The following is a 19,594-nucleotide window of genomic DNA, read 5'->3' as shown; positions in this document are numbered from 1 at the left end:
AAGTCCTCCTAACCTTACTATAACCATTTATTTTTTAAAAATGATATGCCTACTCCTAGGACCTTTACACTTAATTGTACGAGGAAATCAGAATTCTTAAATGCACCAGATTTTAGTGTTTTGCCTGTAGTTTCATGGTCTGGCTCAGTAAACTCCACCTGCATTTTGTTTTGTTTTGTTTATTTATTATTTTTTTTATTAAATTTTCTTTTTCTATCATTACATACATCTCATATCCATAACATTTATATTACACTCCCTCTTCCCTTGAGTTCCCTGTTATTTACACAGCGTAGGAAGCTGCCTTATAATGAGTCAGACCATTGGTCCATCTAGCTGAGTGTTGTCTATGCTGACTGACAGCAGCTCTGCTTGGTTTCAGGCATCTTCCCTCCTAGCCTTACCTGGAGATGCTGAGGATTCAGCCTGGGACCATCTGCATGCAAATTGGATGCTCTAGCGACTGAGCCCTTCCCCCTCCCTTCAGATTCTTCTTCTGCTGTTCAGAGAGGCCACCTAGTGGAACGTTAGTGGTGTTTGAAAATAGAAATGTCCTCTGTTTGCCACCGCAGTGATGTTGCCTTGGGAGCCAAGTGTGTCTTGCCATAAGTTCACCATGGAGTACTCATTCATTCTCTTGAATAAATGAGTTGTGAATGAATGAATGAATGAATGAGAATTGAAAATGGGTTTGGGCTTTAGTCGGGAGAGGAGAGAATTCGCTTTTGTCCCCAAAGCCTTTGCAGTAACTGGCTTAAGCATAGAGAGCTCTGGTTGGGCTCCATAGAGTTTGTTCAGGAGGTCAGCTACTTGGATTGTAGCAACTCTGCTTGTGATAGTCACTTCTAGCATGAATGTTGTGTGTGCAGTAGGTGTTGAATTTGCCGCATGTGTCCAGGAGACATTTCTACTGAATTGATCTTTTCTCTACTCCAAAACTTTACTTGCTTGCAAGAAATAAAAATAAAGTTTCTTCCTGATTTGGAAGGAAGAGATGGAGGTGTGCTGGCTTGCCCAGCCTCTGCACCCATTGGAAGTTGCTTGGTTGGAGTACCAGTGAGGTGCAGAGGAAGAGCAATACTTTGCATAACCCCAGCTCTGTACTTTTGGAGGTGGAACTTGTTTTCATGTTCCCACTTCTCCCCCTTACTCCAAACATAAAAGTTCAGAGGAGCAGGTTTTTTTTCTGACTTCTGACCATGTGCCGCATTTCAGAGAAGCTGTTGGACCCTGTCCTTTGGAGGAGTGGGGTCCTGCCAACAACAAATGCTTAGCTCCGCTGGTAAGGCCAGCCAAAATGCATTGACCCCTGACAAAGCTAGGTATGAATTTGAATTCTTTGTCTTGGTCCAACTGGAGGTTGGTTCCATTTACAATATTGGGAGTAATCTAATATTTAGGAACTTCTATGAGGTGCCATCCAAATATGTACTAATCCTACTTTTGCAGAAAATTAGTTGTATTTGTGGAAGGAAGTAGATAACGATGAATGTTCTTAAGATGGTTGGATGGTGACTTGTATGCCTCCTTCCCTCAACTCTGCTTTCCTTTGGACCATATCAGTGAGACCGAGAAGGGGATATTTGTCATCTGGGTAGCCCAGATGCACACTGCATGCACACTGCCCAGGCTTGCATCCCAGGAGGTCACTTTGGTTCTGCTAATGCAGCGGTTGACTTCACCCCTGGAGGTGCACTCCATTGTCTTTCAAGACAGACAGATGCCAGCAACCATAGTAGCTCTCTTTGTATAACAGCTAAGTTATTTTGAAGACCTTTTGTTCAATTAGGTTTATGGGTCTATTGCAGGTGTTGTTGTTTTAAACTACTAATCTTTTGAAAGAGGTATCAGTGTCTTTGCTGCAGCAGAATAACATGGCCACTTTGTTTCCCCTTGCAAGTGTTGACAGGATGTCGTAGTTAGCCACTGAGCCTCTTGGGCTTGCTGATCAGCGGTTCAAATCTCCGCAATGGGGTGAGCTCCCATTGCTCTGTCACGGCTTCTGCCAAGCTAGCAATTCGAAAGCACACTAGTAGCTGCTGCTACTAGTAGGTACCGCTGCAGCAGGAAGGTAAACAGCGTTTCCATGCAATCTGGCTTTTGTTGCACCAGAAGCGGTTTAGTCATGCTGGCCACATGACCCGGAAAGCTGTCTCTGAACAAACGCCGACTCTTGGCCTGAAGGGGAATGCCCCATAGTCACCTTTGACTGGACTTAACCATCCAGGGGTCCTTTACCTTTACCATGTTGGTCACCTGGGCTGTACATAAAGGTCTCCCATGAGCTTTGTTTAATAGTGATACCTTATAGTCTGTTTATACCAATTCAGTCCATCTTTGGTGAAGTTCTTGTCTGCAGTTTTTGAAACTCTACCATTTGTGCAGATTTCTCTCATGGAGATGAGGAACAGGTGATAAAATCTTGGCGCAGAATAATAAAGCTGTAATTTGTGCCCTCTCCCATTGCTTGTTGATTCTTCTTAAAACCCAGCTTAAAGTAACATTGGCACAAGCATTCAATCTCGCACTTTAGAAGCTGCTAATATCCTGTGTCAGGGCTATTGCACAGAGAGACGGTTGACTTGGTTGATTTTGTCTATCAATGGATGTGAATGAGAGCAGGGTTCTTTCTCTTGCTTCCCAAGATCAAATCTGAGAGCAGACTTCCAATTCCTGTTTAATACCTAGCCTTCAGGAGAGTGAAGCACATAATATGCCTGCTGTGTACCAAAAGAAGCACAGCAGCCTTGGTTTTTGGAAAACGCTGTGTGTGGGAATGCTACCTTTTCATCTCTTTATTTTCCAAGCTTTTAAGATACACTTTGGATAAACAAGAGCTGCAGCGGGTGAGGATCATAGCCAGCGATAACCTCTGGGAGCCAATTTCCTTTTTCATGCGGGTTGACTCTGAGCTACGTGAAGCAGTCGATATCATTGGGTAGGACATCTCTTCAAAGCTGATTTTTTCACCCATAATCCCTTCTGAAAAATTATGGCAAATGATGGAAAACAGCAAATTTGGAAAAGGTGTGCTTTCTGGAATATCAGCATAGCAGTTACAAAATTTTGGCCACGTGCCTCTTTAGCAGCAATCCTGTATGCCAAGGGGAGGATGTGGGGTGCCCATCAGATGTTGGAATGCAACTCCCATCAGCCTCAACCAACTTGGCGGTGGTCATGGCTCATGGGAGCTGTAGTCCCAATAGCATCTGCAGGGCAGCATGTTGACTACCCCTGCCATACACATGGATCTGGGAGGATGACCTATTGTTGCAAAGATGGACTGACCCCTGATCCATAGAATGCTTTCAGGGATACTGAACTACACACACACATTGATGTAATTGGAACATGACAACCCTCTCCTTTTTCCTTTGCTCTGGGAAAGGGGGAGAGGAGAATTTGAGCAGAGAAGTGCCTCATTGCTTCAAATCATGCCACCCACCTCCCCAAGCTGTTTCCCCTCCTTCCAAGATTCCTGGTGGAGGAAGTATTTGCTGAAAATCACATCCTCCCAAAGCTGTTTTCTTTGGACAGTAGGGAGGCCTGTCAGGCTCTATACCTGCATGTGATTGACTGTCATTCATAGCGGTAGGTCTCCTTAGTTCTGGTTGTTCCCTTTTGGTAGAGTGAATGGTTGCCATGTAGATCTGATTTGATCAGCCTGACCAATCCATGTGGTGACATTATATCTTCAGTGAGTAAAATTTGCCTTGCATATCTTTTTGAAACTGGTGATTGTGGAGGTGGACTATATTCAGTTAAGATCTGAATCTTGTTTGTGTGTGTTGTGGGAGGTAAATTGGTGTGATTTAGGTTAAAACAATAAGATAACTGGAGTTCAAGATTTCAGAAGATACCGTGTTTCCCCCTTTTTAAGGCGTAGTCATAAAATAAGCCATAGCAGCATTTCTAAGCATTTGAGAAATATAAACCGTACCCCGAAAATAAGCCATAGTGATAGGCGCTGTGCGGAAGAGAGCACTGAGCTCCCCGAGTCAGCAGCAGCAACGCCGGCCGCAGCAGTGTTTGCTGAGTCCTTTCTTGCTTTTGGGACTTGGTTACTGTGCTGGCTTGGGATGGTGTGTGTGCAATTGCTGTTGCTGCTTCGTGTTTTTCAGCTGGATTCTCTGGGTTCTAAGCACTTTCCCCCGTTTGTTTGCGAAGCAGCACTCGGCTGCAGCCCCTGCCTCTCCCAGCGGCTGCATGAATGCGAGGCTGGTCGATCCCCAGGAGGCTGTAGTTGATCGCTATCTCCTTTTCCATTTATTTTGTCTTTGAGCACCCGGCCCCGCCCCCTCTCCCCTTCGTGGAATGAAGAACGGAGTTTTAGCAGCATTTCCTCATTATAAAAAAAAGGTCAGGAACTTTTACTTTAACCTCAAAAATGGGATATTTCCTCTCTCTAAAAACAACTCTGACCTGAACACCAATAAAACGGGGGTAGATCACCTCCAGTTTATAAATCCGCAAGTAGATCGCAGTCTCCTGGAAGTTGGGCTCTATACTTTGGCTGATTGCAAGCCTTTGCATCTTTAAAAAACAAAAACCATGCGCTTCTCAGTCTTAATTTTCCTTTAATTCATCCCCCTATACCCTCCTCCAACCATTGCCTCCTTCCATTCCTTACCCCCTCCCTCTCTCCCCACTTCCCTCACTCCTGTGCGATCTCATTCAGTCATATACTTGCTTTTTCTGTTGTGTTGTCTATTTTATATTTAATATTATTACCCTTTTTGATGTTATTTTTTCCCTTGCGATAATTATTTATTTTTTATCTTTAACTAACTTTCCTTTCCATATTTTTCCATATATAACTCAACACTTTCCCATTCCTTCTTAACTCTTTGGATAGAGTGCCCCCCCCCATTATTGTTGTTAATTTTACAATTCCTGGATTTTTTATGGAACCGAACAGCTCGGGTGCTTCAGAATGTGCCTTCTGTTGCTACAGGGCTATGGGGCTTCACTATTTGACGCCCCCCCCCCCCAGGTTGGGATTTTTAAAGTAGTTCTGTGGGTCCCAGGGCGCAGAATCACCCCCGATTCTTTCCTTTGTCTAAACAGACCTCTTCCCCCCTGACTTTGGAAGGCTGTGCTTCAAGGGGGATACCAGGGGTTTTTTAAGACCTGCGCCTCTTAAGGATTGTTACGGTCCATAACTTCCATTGCTTTCTACAGGGTTGGGGGTTTAAAGCACTGCCACCCCCACCCCACCCTGCAGGCGCTCGGAACTGGCAGCGCCAACAATGCGCCCAGCAGCGCGCAGAAGAGAGCACTGAGCGTCCTGAGCCAGTGGGTCCCAGTTGTACCAGCACTTTTTTTAAAAAAAGACACCCCCTGAAAATAAGCCACTGTGTGTTTTTTTGAGGGAAAAAAGTTATAAGACGGTGTCTTAAAAAAGGGGAAACACGGTAGAAAGTTCTTAGGGATAGCTGCATGTTTCAGCACTTCCATGTTTCTAAATCAACTTGGCATGCTCGGAGTGAGGCAGGGGTTCCTGTTTTGAGAAACAAGAACCCCAAACCCTGTTGTGTGACATTATAGTCCTTAAGGTCTTTGACTTTGAGTCAGGAATGGCGGCTGAGAGTTAGTAAACCTATGCAGTTTAAATTCTGCCTCTGCTGTGAGCCCACCAGAGGCAGAGAGAGAGAGAGAGAGAGAGAGAGAGAGAGAGAGAGAGAGAGAGAGAGAGAGAGATTGGAGACAGTGATAACGACTTACTTTGCAGGGTTCTTGCAAAGATGGATGAGAAAGTATGCAAAGCTCTTTTGAGTGTCCAGAGTGCTATGTAGATGCTAAGTATTGATATTTTTCCCCTTCCAAGTTTTGAGATGTGAATTATTATTATTCAGTCTATTAGCCATCCTTCACCAGCAGGTCCCAGAGCTGGTTACAGCAGTTTACAATTCAGTATTCAGAACAGTTAAATGGCAGTCTTTGGCAGAAATTAATAAATCCCTGATACTTTCAGGTTCAAATATTCTGTTCTTCTGGGTCATGGACTTAACTGTGTATTGCATCCAAATGGATGATGCAGCCTGGCCTTCACCAGCCCTGTGCCTTACAGACATCTTGGACTGCAGTTTCCATCATCCCTGATTGTTGGTCATTCTATGGCACAGATAGGAGCTGAATTTGACAATGTCTGCAAGGCAGCAAGTTAAAGACACCCAATTTCACTGGGTGATCAGTGATTTGTTAAATGTATTCCAGAGGTGTTTGGATCCTAATCTCTCCTCCATGGGGGAAAGGACTGATAAGAAGAACTACTGCAAAAGAAAGAAAGAAAGAAAGAAAGAAAGAAAGAAAGAAAGAAAGAAAGAAAGAAAGAAAGAAAGAAAGAAAGAAAAGAAACTACAGTTTTCTAAAGTTTAAACTTACTGCAATCGAGTTTATTTAAGAGTGCTTGCTTGGAGTTAAAATGCACTTTTTCCTTGCTTTTTGTTTTTCCATATCCAGGGCTCATTACCCAGGGACGGAAACGGTGCCTAGTGCATTGCAGACAAAGAAGAAACTCTGGGCTTCAGAAGACTATAGCACTTTCAATGATGAAGTGGGGGCAGGTTGCTGGGCTCGAATCCTGAACCAAAATTTCGTGAATGGGAAAATGACATCGTATGTCTTGACTTTCATAGAATTATAGATATGTGTGTGCGTGTGTCTATCATCTATCTATCATCTATCTGTCTTTCTATCTCTGTCATCTATCTATCATCTCCTGTGAGAAGCAAGGTAGAATAAAACCTTGTCTAATTACCAGTAATTGGAAATCCTGGTTGCCAGCTTGGCATTTTTTAGCTAATGAAATCCCTGTGGGCTTGAAACTTGTATTTCTTGACAATCTGGTTCACTTTTATCCAAAACAGAAGAAGTAGGCTCAAACACTTGATATTGTGGCTTAGATAAGTCTTAATTTCCCTCTTCACATGTTACCTCCAGTTGTTGTTGATGACCTGCATGATGACCTCTTGTTGGGAGAAAGACGGAGGGAAAATATGTCCCTGTTAATTCTCCTCGATCTCTCAGCGGCTTTCAGCACCATCAACCATAGTATCCTTCTGGAGCGGCTGTCTGCATTGGGGGTGGGTGTCACCCACTTTGCAGTCGGTCGGGTCCTGCTTGGATGGTCATTTCCAGAGGGTGATGCTTGGGGAGTGCTGTTCAGCCTTGTAGAGCCTTCATTGTGGGGGTTCGATTTTGTCCTTGCTGTTTAACAAGTAATCTGGAGTTTTGGAGTTCGTTGTCAGCAATATACTGATGACATACGTTGAGCTACAGCCCTTTCTCATAGACAAATATATTCCCAGTATATTTACTGGTCTAACCATAGCATGCTAGACCAATTTTTTACATGATTCTCTTTACTAATTCCTGTATTCTTTATCCCTATATCACACAGCACTATTGCTTGGAATTTGGTGGCTAGTTACTATGAACACTTACCTTTTGACCGGTGTGGTTTAATGACAGCACAGGAACCATGGAGTGGGCATTACACTGTGAACCCTCCCATATGGATAACAGGTACTTTTTTTAGACAGAGCTTTTTGAAATGAGATGTATGTTTTTCAATTGTGGCTTTTCTAAGTTATTAAGAAAAGCCGCAGCACTGGGCATACAAACTATTTAACCCAGCAGGGCTAACTTCTGCATAGATATGCATGGGGTTGAATTGCAAATGTATTTTGAATTGCTGCTCTGTGACGCAATTTTTCAAACTTATTGGACAGCCTTTGTAGTAGTGATGTTCTTGGCAAGTTAACTAAGAGCTGGAAGGGAAAGGTTATGGTGTATTTGGAAATTAACTTGTTTGGGCAGAACAAGGGCCAGCTCAAGGCACGATCAGCATGATAAAAAGAAATGCCACGTATTCATGCTATGCACACATGCATGCACATGTTTTTACAGAGCAGCCCTAACTGTGGCTCAGAAGCCCTATTGAATTTAACAAGGTTTACTCCCATCAGCCTCAGCCAACTTGGCGGTGGTCATGGCTCATGGGAGCTGTAGTCCCAATAGCAATAGGTAAGTGGAGTTAGGATTGCAGCCTAATTCAATGATTAAATTTTAGTAAGATTCCATGTTTTCCCCAGGGGGGGGCAGAACTAAGCAAATTCTCTCTGTGTGTACATAGGGCCAGCTCTAGACATTTTGCTTTCTGTGGTGCAGCAGCAAATGATGCATTTTCTATCCCTAAAGTACATAGTACCCAAGACCAACAAAGTTATTTTGGTATCCGGGGCAGAAAATACCACAAGTTCCTCTCCTGTCTTGTAAAAATAAATCAACAATAAATACATAAATATTTCCTGCAATGATTTCATGTCACCCCAAATTGGCTGCCTGAGATGGCTGCATCACTCTGCCTACTGTTAGGGCCAGTCCCCACCTCTCTGCGTCAACCTGTGTGTGTAGAGCTGGGGTCCCCAACATGGTGTCCATGAGCACCACAGTGCTCAGATACATCTATGGCACCTTCCTTGGGCCTCTGACCCTCCTGATTTTTATCTTAGTTTTGGAATTGGGGGATGTTTGGGGGGGACGGGGACTGTCTACTTTTTTCATTGTTTTCTTTCCTCCCCCCACTTTTTTTTGCTGATGTCAGTTTTGCAAAAGCAAAAACCCTCAATGCAGTTTGCAAAAAAAGATAAAACTGTAGTAATGTTATCAATAGAAAGAAAGAAAAAACAACCTCGTCTGCTTTTTCTGTTTTGACACAGCACACACTACCCATTTCACACAACCAGGCTGGTACTACCTGCAAGCCGATGGGCATCTGGAAAAAGGTGGCAGCTACGTGTCTCTGACTGATAAGCAAGGCAACCTCACAATCATCATTGAAACCATGGTAATGCTCTCTTAACACACTCTGCCAACATCTACCTAGCTCAGAACTGTATTCCAGCTATTTAAAACAATTGTGTTTTAAAGGTACCTGTGCTGTATGCTGGTCTGCCATGGTCCGTTAGGGTTTAAAATCTTAAGCTTGGGATTGCAATGTGGGATGGGGACACATGCAGGCAACTGACTGCCCCCTTTTGACCTCCCTATTGCTCCCCTTTTAACAGCCCCAAAGTGATCCAGGGTTGCCTTAACCCATTTTGGCTCAATTTTGGGTCAACCCAAATTGGCCCCGTTCAGGACCTGGAATTCAGCCAGAGCCAGCACATAGCTCCTAAGCAGCACATGGAGTTCTAGTTGTGTTGTTAATACAGTATGTGAGTCTTTTGAGTATTAGTTTCAGATAATATATTGTCTTGAGTTGAGATGGTGATTGATGTGAGTTCCTTGCTGTTCATTTTCAGACTCATGACCACTCCAAGTGCATCAGGCCACCACTATTTCCCTACTTTGTGTCACCACAGAAAGCAACTTTCCACCTCAAAGGATCCTTTGTAAGTAAATGGCATGCACTTAATTTGCTGCCTCTCACTTCTGTGTGCTGCCACTAATGTGCAATATATGTGCAGTAGGATATATAAAGAAAACAGAATCTTGGAATAATTGTGTGTGTGATCCATATTTGTTATTTTGAAGTGTCTATGTAGCTAGGCACCATATATAAATAATCCTACTTATTTATACTCAGCCAATCACAGCTTTGGATCACTCTTCTTCTTCTTTCTTCTTTGGTGATCACTCGTATCTGAGTAAGATTGTCTTCCATAAACACTGTTTTAACAATGGGTCTGTAAGTGAATGTAGAGGCCAATTCTGGATCCGCACGTCCTTCACATTTGGGACATTGATTTTCGGACGGGAGTTGATCACAGCTTTGGATCACTCATTAGTATTCTGTATGATGTTCTGTTCTGTATGATGCATTTTTTTTAGGGTTAAGGCACCTACCCTTCCACTGAATGTTGGACAGCTGCTGTCTCTATTGCCTTTTTGGCAGCAGCTGGAGACCTTTCTTTTTCAGCAGAGATTTGACTCGTACCAAATTTGAAATTGTTTTTAATATATGATAATGTTTGTATATGTTTTATTGTTAAATTGCTTTGAGGTGTTTAATAAAAAATGGTTTTAAAAAGGGCGGACTTTGCCACTACAGACTTACACTCTATACATTCTTATTGAGTTGCCCACACAACAGTTGTATATGAATAAATTAATATTAAAACAGTAGGCAGCTAGGTATTCTAGATCCATGGTGTTTGGATATTGTCACCAGCCCATGATTTTTATGTGGGCCTTACATCTGCCAGGAGGAAGACTTCTACTTTGCTCTGGCATTGGGAACCTCTTTGACTGTAGCTCCCATAAGCCTAAGCAAGCATGGCCAATGATGTGGATGATTAGAGTTGTAGTTCAACAAAATCTGGAGGGCCACAGTTGCCCCATTCCTGATTAAGCTAGAATCTACACACGTATAAAATCTGTTGTAAAAATGTTTTTTTAAAAAAATATGTTTTGAAAAAGACATTGAATTTGGAATAGCTCAATGTTGCCATCGAGTGTCACTTTTGTATATTGCACTTTACAACACGTTCAGAAACCCACAAGGTTTATAAGATGACTCACAAAAGTTTTCTCCCCCTTCCTCAGAGCAAGCTGAAATCTCTTCACATGTGGTATTCTAAACTTGAATTTAATTCTCCCAACTCCACATTGTTCCAGTCTCTTGGACCCATAAATGTAAGTGTGCCTTAATTTACTTGCGAGATCACCTTACCCCATAAATGTCAGCTCGATTGCTTTGATCTGCTGAACTGGCACTGATTCTTGCCTATCCAGACATGTAGAATGTTGACATGTCTTTTATCATTGACTGTAAATATTTTTTTTAATGTTTTAAATGGTTGTTTTCAACTGCCCCCCGACCAATAATTTTATTGTTTTATTCTTTTGTAAAATGCTTTGAAGTTTTATTACCATCAAGCGGTATATAAATCTTATAGAATTAATCAAATAATTTATAACAAAATGCAGTCTTCAAGAAGAAGAAAAATCCATGTTGCTTGTGATCTTTTCTCCAGGCCTATAAATAAAGATTGCCTGATGAGTCCACAACATGCTAAATATTGATTCTGTTTACTGCATAAACTCACTACTGTCCCAAGCCTGAAATGTAATGCCTTACTGTACTTACCTATAATGCCTTGTATTGTTGCAGTAAAATGTCACATCTAGAGGTTGTGGCTAAAGCTTAGTCAACCTGGTAGTGTTAATCTTGCACTCAAGATGAAAGATTTCATCTATATTTCCTGCCTCTAGTCAACCACTTGTGCATCATTTCTCTCTCTCTCTCTATCATTTTTATTACATTTTCATCCAATGTCTTCCCTTCTTCTCTTTCCATTATTCATTTTGCCTATCTTACGACCCTGCATATTTTACAATAACCATTCCATTCGGTTTTCCACTATTACGTCCATCAAGAATTATTTACTCTGTTGTATTTATCTTAACGTTGCCAGCGTTTTGAGCTGTACACAGTTATTTTCCATATACTCAATAAACATTTTCCAATCTTCTTTTGACGTATGTTCTTCTTGCTATCTTATTCTATATGCCAAATCTGCAAGCTGTGCATATTCTTTCAACTTAGGTTGCCAATCCTCTTTAGAGAGGACCTTGCTCACTTTCCATTTTGGGGCTAACAAAACATGGGCCACAGTTGTTGCATACATAAATAACCTTTTCTGACACCTGAGGATTTCAGCCTGGGGTATCCCCAGCAGAAAGGACTCTGATTTTTTGGGGAGAAGTAATTTCAAACATTTTTTTCCAGTTCATTATAAATCAGTTCCCAAAACTCTTTTACCTTTTTACATGTCCACCACATGTGAAAGAATGTTCCCTTCACCTCTTTACACTTCCAGTACCTATCTGGTTCCGTCTTGTAAATCTTGGCCAGCCTACTTGGAGTTAAATGCCATCTATGAATCATTTTCAAATAGTTCTCTTTCAAAGAATAAAATGCTATAAATTTCAAGTTGCTTTTCCAAAGTTTCTTGTGCATCCTTTCTCCACGCAGGTTTCTGAAGGTGTGTTGACACTAAATCTGGGTCTGGATGAGGTCTATACTTTGACAACCTTGACAGCAGGCTTTGAGAAGCCTTTCCCAGATCCTCCTGCATCCCAGCCATTTCCTTCCAATTACAAGGATGATTTCAATATCCGTAAGTAATACTTGGAAGTCATTATTTGGGGTCAGGAGGTGGGATGGGACATTATCTGGTGGTCCCAGGCTAGCACAGGGTCCTTATCAATAGTATTAATTCTCAAGCATACATGATTGAGACATAATGAGGCATTAACACAAATGTTTGACCTGCGGAGTATCCAGCATATACTCAGTGGATGTTCAAGTTTCTTTTTGTGGACCTTCAGCTTCAGGAAAGACTTCTGATCCCCCAAGGCAGGGGTGCTAGAACCTCAGGTCTGGGGGCCAATTGCAACCCACAGCCCTGGCTCCTCTGGCCTTCTTGATTCTCTGTAGCCACACACCTCCCTGGATCTGTTTGGACCTTGAGCATTTCTGCCTGGCTGTGATGTGTCTGATAAAGCCTCTTGCTTGACAGGGTTGAGGATGGAGAGGAAAGTGTGAGTGTGTGTAGAAGGTAGCCTACTTTGTAAAGGTAACGTTTACATGTATGGCTCCGCCTGCCACTGCCACATGGCCCTTGGAAGGTAGACCAGAAAAAGAATGTAGACGGTTCCCCAGCTCTGCCGCAAGGTCAAAAACAGCCATCCGTGTTGAGATTTGCATCCAGTGCCGGAACTGCTTGCAGGTTAGGATTGAGGATCCTCCATGGGCTTCGATTCCTGAGAGGCTTTCAGGTGTCCTCTTCAACTTTGATGACCCTAATGAAACACTCAGTTTGTTACCAAATTGGGGGGATGTCAGCTCTGTGTCAGGTTCTGCCTGCTGCGTCCCTGGTGTTGCGGTGGGGCTGAGAGAAGCTGTCATATCTTCTTTCGTAGTGCAGGCGAGTGAAATAGTGAGCTTTCTGTTCTCCCAACAGGCAACCCACCTTTCAGTGAGGCCCCAAACTTTGCCGATCAGACTGGGGTGTTTGAGTACTTTGTAAACGTTTCCGATCCAGGGGAGCACGTCTTCACCCTCCGACAGGTGGTGACGCAGAGGCCTATAACCTGGGTTACCGAATCAAAGCATCCCATCAGCATTATTGGCAACTACAAATGGTATGTAATTAAACGCAGTGCAACCCGCTGAATTTCCAGCTTGGTGTAAAGTTGCAGTGCAATCCAGTAATTGCACTGATTTTATTTTCTGCGATATGCAGATTTGAACATCAGTGAATGCAAAAGGGCATCCCTCGCCAATGAATTGCAAGCTGTCTTTTTGTTTGCTGGGTTTTTGTGGTTATGTAAACCAGGTGCTGCATGGCGACGTACAGTATTTAATGTGATTCAAGGCTGCCACCTGCTGTTGTTTTAGCATAACTACGTGAAAAGAAGCTGATGGAAACCAAGGTGTTGCAGAGTGTGAATTTAATGAGCATGCATGGTTGAACTTAAAAAGAAAACTGCCTTAGATTGTGTGTTTGGAAATCGGAGTGTTACAGGATTGTGAATGAACTATGGTTCAGAGTATTACTTGCTACTCCTTTTATCTCTTCAGTATTGGAGCTCTGCGCTTATAAATGTGCTGCAGTCCCTGCAGTTTAGTTTTTCTTATCAGTTTGGTTTTTTGCTCTATAATAAAGATGTTGGGTTGTATTCAGTGACGTCACTGCACGATTGGAACAACTACTGCTCACACAACAGAACCTACCGTTCTCTTTCCTCCCCGTGTGCCCCCACCCCCCCAAAAAAATTTGCTCTTGGGTTTCCCTAACCCTCTGGAGTAGATTTAGTAGGTGGGGAGGAAGAGAGGAAGTGGTGTTCAATTGTGCAAGTGAAAATCATTTTGCTTGCATAAGGATGTAATTGGATACAACCCGTGCTTTTTTCCAGGGGGTACTCAATGGTATGTGTTCTGGCACTCCCCCCCCCCTTAAAAAAGTGTGACACTTATTGTAACAGCCTCGTGGTGAGTACCAGCACCTATTTTTCCAGGGGGGGGGAAAGCACTGGATACAACTCCATTTGAGGGTGGCTTACATATAAAAACAAAGAGCAGTTGGCTAGGTGTCTCTTTTCCCTTCCTTCCTATCTTCTTCCTCCGCTCCCTGGGATTCTGTTATTTGCCCTGCGCAGGGATAGCTGAGGAATGGACTGGGTGCCTCCTTGGGTGCAGTTGCTCTTCACTTTAAGCAGCTCTTGGAAAATGTTGGGGGGCGGGCAGGGAGAGTCAACCTCTGTTGTGCCACAGTACTGATCCAGATTCCACCTCTCCCACCAGCTGTAGTTTCTAAATACAAAACAAGTGCAGGAAGAACTGCATTATAATTATTACAATATGTTTATTCATTGATACTCTGCCTGTTTCCCTGACAAGGACTCATGCATACAGGTCCTTAAATACCGTATGTTTTCACTTAGAAGTGGTTGGAACTTTTCTTGTTTAACTAAGCACCACAAAGAGCACAGCACCTCTGTTGTTGGAAGACTAATGCCAAAACCGACACTTTTCCAGTGCTGAGAACTGCATTTGTCTTTTTGCAGGGTAAACCTAACAATAACTTGCGACATTTACATAGAATCAGATGATGGAGGTGCATTCATTGCGGGAAGAGTGGACAGAGGTGGGATATACATCAAAGCTGCTAAAGGCATTTTCTTCTGGGTATTTCCTGATGGTACATACCGAGTCACAGGTGATCTCAGTGAGTATCCTTTAAAATGGATTTTGCATGCTTAATTAAATAGTTGCAGCTTATCCTGCAGTAGGTAATGCAGAATGGCATTTCTAAGGGTTTGAGGCTTGCAAATCCATTATGCAATAGTTCTCTTACTTGTAATTGCTGTTTTCTGTTGGGTGTCCTCCTCCACCCCTCATTTGATTTTGATTTCAAGCCGAGGTGCCTTTGCTAGTTTATCAGATAATAATCATAACTGACACGGAGCAATCAAAGCAAAACTTTTTCAACCAAAAACTGTTCTGAATGGTTCTTATTTGCAGCGTTAAATGCTCAAGTGTAGAAGGAGGGCTAGCTGCTTTGAAATATTGAAAGTGTTTCTAAGTGGTTTATTATTTTTTTTGAAAAAAATCCCTAAGTGGCATACAAAACAGACAAAAAAATCAGTAATAAATAAGGGGCCAGTGCTTTAGGGGCCAGGGAGCACCTGGGCAAAAATATGTCCTTAGAAGTTGCCTGAAGCAACTGATGGCTGATGCTTCATACATGGCAGAGGAAAGGGCACAGTGTAGGCGCAATTTTCAGGCCATCACCCTGTGATATGGGTGCGCTGCTGTGAGTAAAATATCAAGTCACCTCTTGCTTGATCAAATGGATGACTTTAGAGTCCATGGCCTACAAGGCCTTTGTACAAAGGTGTTGTTTTTTTCAAAAACAAACAAACAAACAAACACCATAATCTTAGATCTAGGCTCTAGAGGTTTGAAATCTGGAAGGCCTCTGAGGCATGTGCATAGGCCCTCAAATAGTGTGCCTGTACGGAATCTTCTTCTTCTTCTCTAGTTAAGAACAGTTTCAGGTTAAGAACGGACCTCCGGAACGGATTAAGTTCGTAACTAGAGGTACCACTGTAATGTATAATTTTAGGGCATGTCCCAAATAAAGAAAATTTCTTCTTCTTCTTCTTCTTCTTCTTCTTCTTCTTCTTCTTCTTCTTCTTCTTCTTCTTCTTCTTCTTCTTCTTTTCTTTTCTTTTCTTTTCTTTTCTTTTCTTTTCTTCTCTTCTTTTTCCAGGTGGGGAAGAGGTCTTGATGAGAGGACTGTCTGGTGTGCGAGCCAAGGCATGGCATACCCTCACTCTGATTCTTACGGTAAGCACCGAAGCTGGAGTATAAAATAAGATTAATTTTGACCGATAGCAAGGGATGGCATTTAAATTCTTTAGAGTTCTAAAATAGCAATAAGCCTAAAATAGCTTATAAGCCTAAAATAGCTATCATTTAAATTGCTATGGTGGCGCTGTGGTTAAATCACAGAGCCTAGGGCTTGCTGATCAGAAGGTCAGCGGTTCGAATCCCTGTGACGGGGTGAGCTCCCGTTGCTTGGTCCCAGCTCCTGCCAACCTAGCAGTTCGAAAGCACGTCAAAATGCAAGTAGATAAATAGGAACCGCTACAGCGGGAAGGTAAACGGCGTTTCCATGTGCTGCTCTGGTTTGCCAGAAGCGGCTTTGTCATGCTGGCCACATGACCTGGAAGCTATACGCCGGCTCCCTCGGCCAATAATGCGAGATGAGCGCGCAACCCCAGAGTCGGTCACGACTGGACCTAATGGTCAGGGGTCCCTTTACCTTTACCTTTAAATTGCTATGAGAAGTATTCCCCTGATAAATGTTGATGACCTGCTAATACCACTTGTCCGTCATAACAGATGGAACCTACAATGAAAATGCTGAGTGCGGAGTGCTTTAGTTCAGGGTTTCAGCCAGCCAAACCTCTTTTCAGGATATTCCATTCCATAGCCACTAAGCAGGCTTTGTCCTCCCTGGACTGTTTTGCTCCACCCCTGCTCCCTCTGCAGAAACCTTAGTGTACCCTGGAGCATCTCTCATCTTGTATGTAGATGATGGTGTTTTGGCTATATAAGGATCCACACTTGGAAAACCTGCTTTGCTATCAATATATAGGATTTTCCAGAGGTGCAGCCATGCTAGTCTCCTGCAGCAAAAACAATGAAAGGCAGAACATATCCACCATGGGTAGTAGCCATTGATAGTCACATCCTCCATCATCATTGGGAAACACACTTGGATGTCTTTCACTTCAACTCACTTTGCAAAGCAGTTTCCAGATAGCTTTGCAGCCCTCGTTCTCAATCAGTTTACTGAAATCCACACCAGACCCTGTACATTAATGTTCTCCCCTTACTTTTGACAGGGCACCAATGCGTCTGGCATGTTAAACGGCTATCTTCTCTGGGCGAACCTCACTGTAACGGATCCTGGAAACGGATGGGCAGCTATTGGGACGCACACTTATGAATTTACACAATTTGACAACTTTCATGTCCAGGCCAGCTGAGACACCCGTCATACTTGGACAAGCCGATTCTTGACTCCTTTTAACTTGAGCCAGTTTCAACCCTGTTGCTGTCGTCATTTTGTAATTGACATTGGTACAGAATTTTTGTTTCATTTCCCCTACAGCTTTTGTGGATGAATTCAACTTTCTTCTAAAGTGTAAATGCGTTTGTGTCGTCCTAATTAGGATTTTCTCAGAATTCAGTTTTCTCTTTTGGCAGAAATAATTAGTTTCAGAAAGTCTCCCTCTGTCCCCTCGCCCCCTTTTCTTTTACAAAGTATAAATGGAACTGGAGCACAGTCCTTGTCGTTTCATTGGTGGGAATTGTGACTGTTTAGCCTCATTTTAAGAAATGTGCAACAGAGACCTCAGAAAACTGCTGTTTTCAACTGTTTCAAAAGCTATGAAGTCCATTCCTTTTCAGAAGTGCCTGGTGTATCTGGCTGTTATGAAGTGCTGTGAACTGAAAGATCCTTTTGCCTCTTTCATACTTTATCTGAGGTGATGGAATAAGGGATTCAATGGATTTAAATGTCCCCTTCCAGGAAATGAAAGGTTTCACTCCTCCTCTTCTAAAGTCTTAATTCATATATCTGTTTTTAATGAAAAGCCAGCTGCTAGCTGGCTTCCTTATGAAGTGCCTTATTTTAAACTACCTCTGCTAATGGCAGTGTAGCAAATATGTCGATGGTGCCTGTCACTGTTCGAAGGTTTGATAACCCCACAACTTGCCTTGCCTCTTTGGCTTCTCTTCTAAGCTTGTCTGCCTCTTTCGGTAAATGGAAGGGGGAAAGAATCTGTAAAAGTAATGTGGATGAAAAATCAAGGGAGAATGTGTATCCCCACCCCCCACCCTCACGATCCTAAGAGCCAATTTGCACAAGTCAGTATGAAAGCACTTGAAGTTGCCAAGCTTTCAGCCATGCACCATTTGTGGGAATCACAACCTCCATATGAGTCAAGTTAAATATGTGTCCTGCAAGGGGAAAATAGCTCGTACAAAAAATACCTTTGCATGAGTCTGGATGGAACTTTATTGGTGACCAGAAAAATCACTGTGAACTGCCCTTGAGACATGTAATGCTTGTATTGACTGCTAATCTTTGGTGGCAAATTTCAGGCTTGCAGGATATAGTAGAGCTATGAGGTCCACCAGCTAGACATGGGTGCGAAGTAAGGAAGGTGATGGTGGAGACAGAGACAGGGCTTTTTGTCAGGCGGAACTCAATTCAGACCAAATTCAAAAGTGCAGATAAAGATGTTCATTGTAGCATTTCCTTCTTGATGGGCTTTCACCATAAGCAATGAAGATGTAAGGTCATGACTGATTGGCTGCATTTATTCCAAAGATTTCTCCCCCTTTTTGTGCTAGGGCAGATAATTTCTTTTTTTCTTTTTTTGCATTGTGTACTAAATGTAGAATAATTACAATATTTGTTTCTTATTAATTTATTAAATGGTAGACTTAACCTTGCTGGGTTGTAAATGTGTTCAACAGGTTAATGTTTGCTGAATGTTTGGACTTTTCATGATTCTTAACAAGAATTGCCTTGATGTTACAGCAAAAAGCTGGCATATGGTGGTTGACCACCACAAAGCTCATTACCACCATGTTTCAAATGGGAAAAATAAATGCTGCTTTAAAACCTTTTTATGTCTATGGTACTGCTTTAAAAATTGTCGCTTTTCCTGAAGGTTCAGAGGTAAGCTTTCCTCTTTTGTAGAGTCTGATCTCAGACCCAAAGAGGCTTGTATTTTCACAGCCTTCTTCACTAAATAGGAATATACGCTGAAGGGTTTCACCACATGTGTGGTCTGCATTTTACAATGACTGAGCAATAAATCATATATTGGCAACACAATTAAAATAAAAACAAAATCAGTTGGAAATATAGGAACACTTTGAAGAATATCCGGATTCTTGTCCACAAGAGGGAGCCCCATCCAAATCTACTGGGTCTTCAGGTCTAGCCTTAGAAGTTGCATTATTTGGATAAAGTATACACTGATTAACATTTTGGCAAAATCTCCTAAGCAGTTTACACACACACACAAACACACACACAAAATGTGCAAACAGAAATCAAGATAACAACAAACATGGTAGGATAATACAAACAGAAATCAAAATACAAGAGGTCCATTAGAAAAATGTCTTCATTTAAAATAACATTCAGCAGCTGCACAGAATAAAAGTGGGAAGTCCGTATCACCTGTTTTTCATCTTGTATTTGTTCAGTGTAGGTGTAGGTAAATCAGTGTAGCACATAGCATTTTTATGGAACAAAATTTATGTACCACTTGATCATAAGAGAAACTATAAGTGGTATACAAAAGTACAAAATGAAACATTACAATTACCTACAAACACTTAAATCGGGTATGTAGAAGCATTCAAAATATGATTGAAATGAACAGGAGCTAAAAAGAGATAAAACACATGTAACTTCTCCATGTCTAGGTAAGCTTGCTTAAACAAAAATGTTTTAAGCAGGTACCAAAAAGAGTACAGTGAAACTGC

The 19,594-nt window shown here is 42.3% G+C and overlaps 1 protein-coding gene across 2 annotated transcripts in view; it reads left to right on the top strand.

Annotated features, from left to right (window-relative positions):
* GALC (galactosylceramidase) overlaps positions 1–18,723 on the top strand; it is a 35,521-nt gene extending 16,798 nt beyond the window's left edge. Inside the window, exons 7-17 of one of the 2 annotated variants that reach the window (XM_035107687.3) lie at positions 2,808–2,938; positions 6,463–6,618; positions 7,403–7,527; positions 8,724–8,851; positions 9,309–9,398; positions 10,552–10,641; positions 11,984–12,128; positions 12,975–13,155; positions 14,581–14,741; positions 15,789–15,865; positions 16,930–18,723. In XM_035107687.3, the coding sequence (XP_034963578.3) occupies positions 2,808–2,938; positions 6,463–6,618; positions 7,403–7,527; positions 8,724–8,851; positions 9,309–9,398; positions 10,552–10,641; positions 11,984–12,128; positions 12,975–13,155; positions 14,581–14,741; positions 15,789–15,865; positions 16,930–17,073 (1,428 nt within the window). In that variant the 3' untranslated portion in view covers positions 17,074–18,723. The remainder of the gene's footprint in view (positions 1–2,807; positions 2,939–6,462; positions 6,619–7,402; positions 7,528–8,723; positions 8,852–9,308; positions 9,399–10,551; positions 10,642–11,983; positions 12,129–12,974; positions 13,156–14,580; positions 14,742–15,788; positions 15,866–16,929) is intronic. The other variant, XM_035107697.3, reaches the window with a different exon arrangement.
* Positions 18,724–19,594: the final 871 nt, after the last annotated feature.

Source organism: Zootoca vivipara, chromosome 1 (assembly GCF_965207765.1).
Source record: "Zootoca vivipara chromosome 1, rZooViv2.hap1.1, whole genome shotgun sequence".
Lineage (NCBI taxonomy): Eukaryota > Metazoa > Chordata > Lepidosauria > Squamata > Lacertidae > Zootoca > Zootoca vivipara.
The sequence above is the reverse complement of the archived record's forward strand: the minus strand, read 5'-3'. Positions and strand labels throughout refer to the sequence as shown.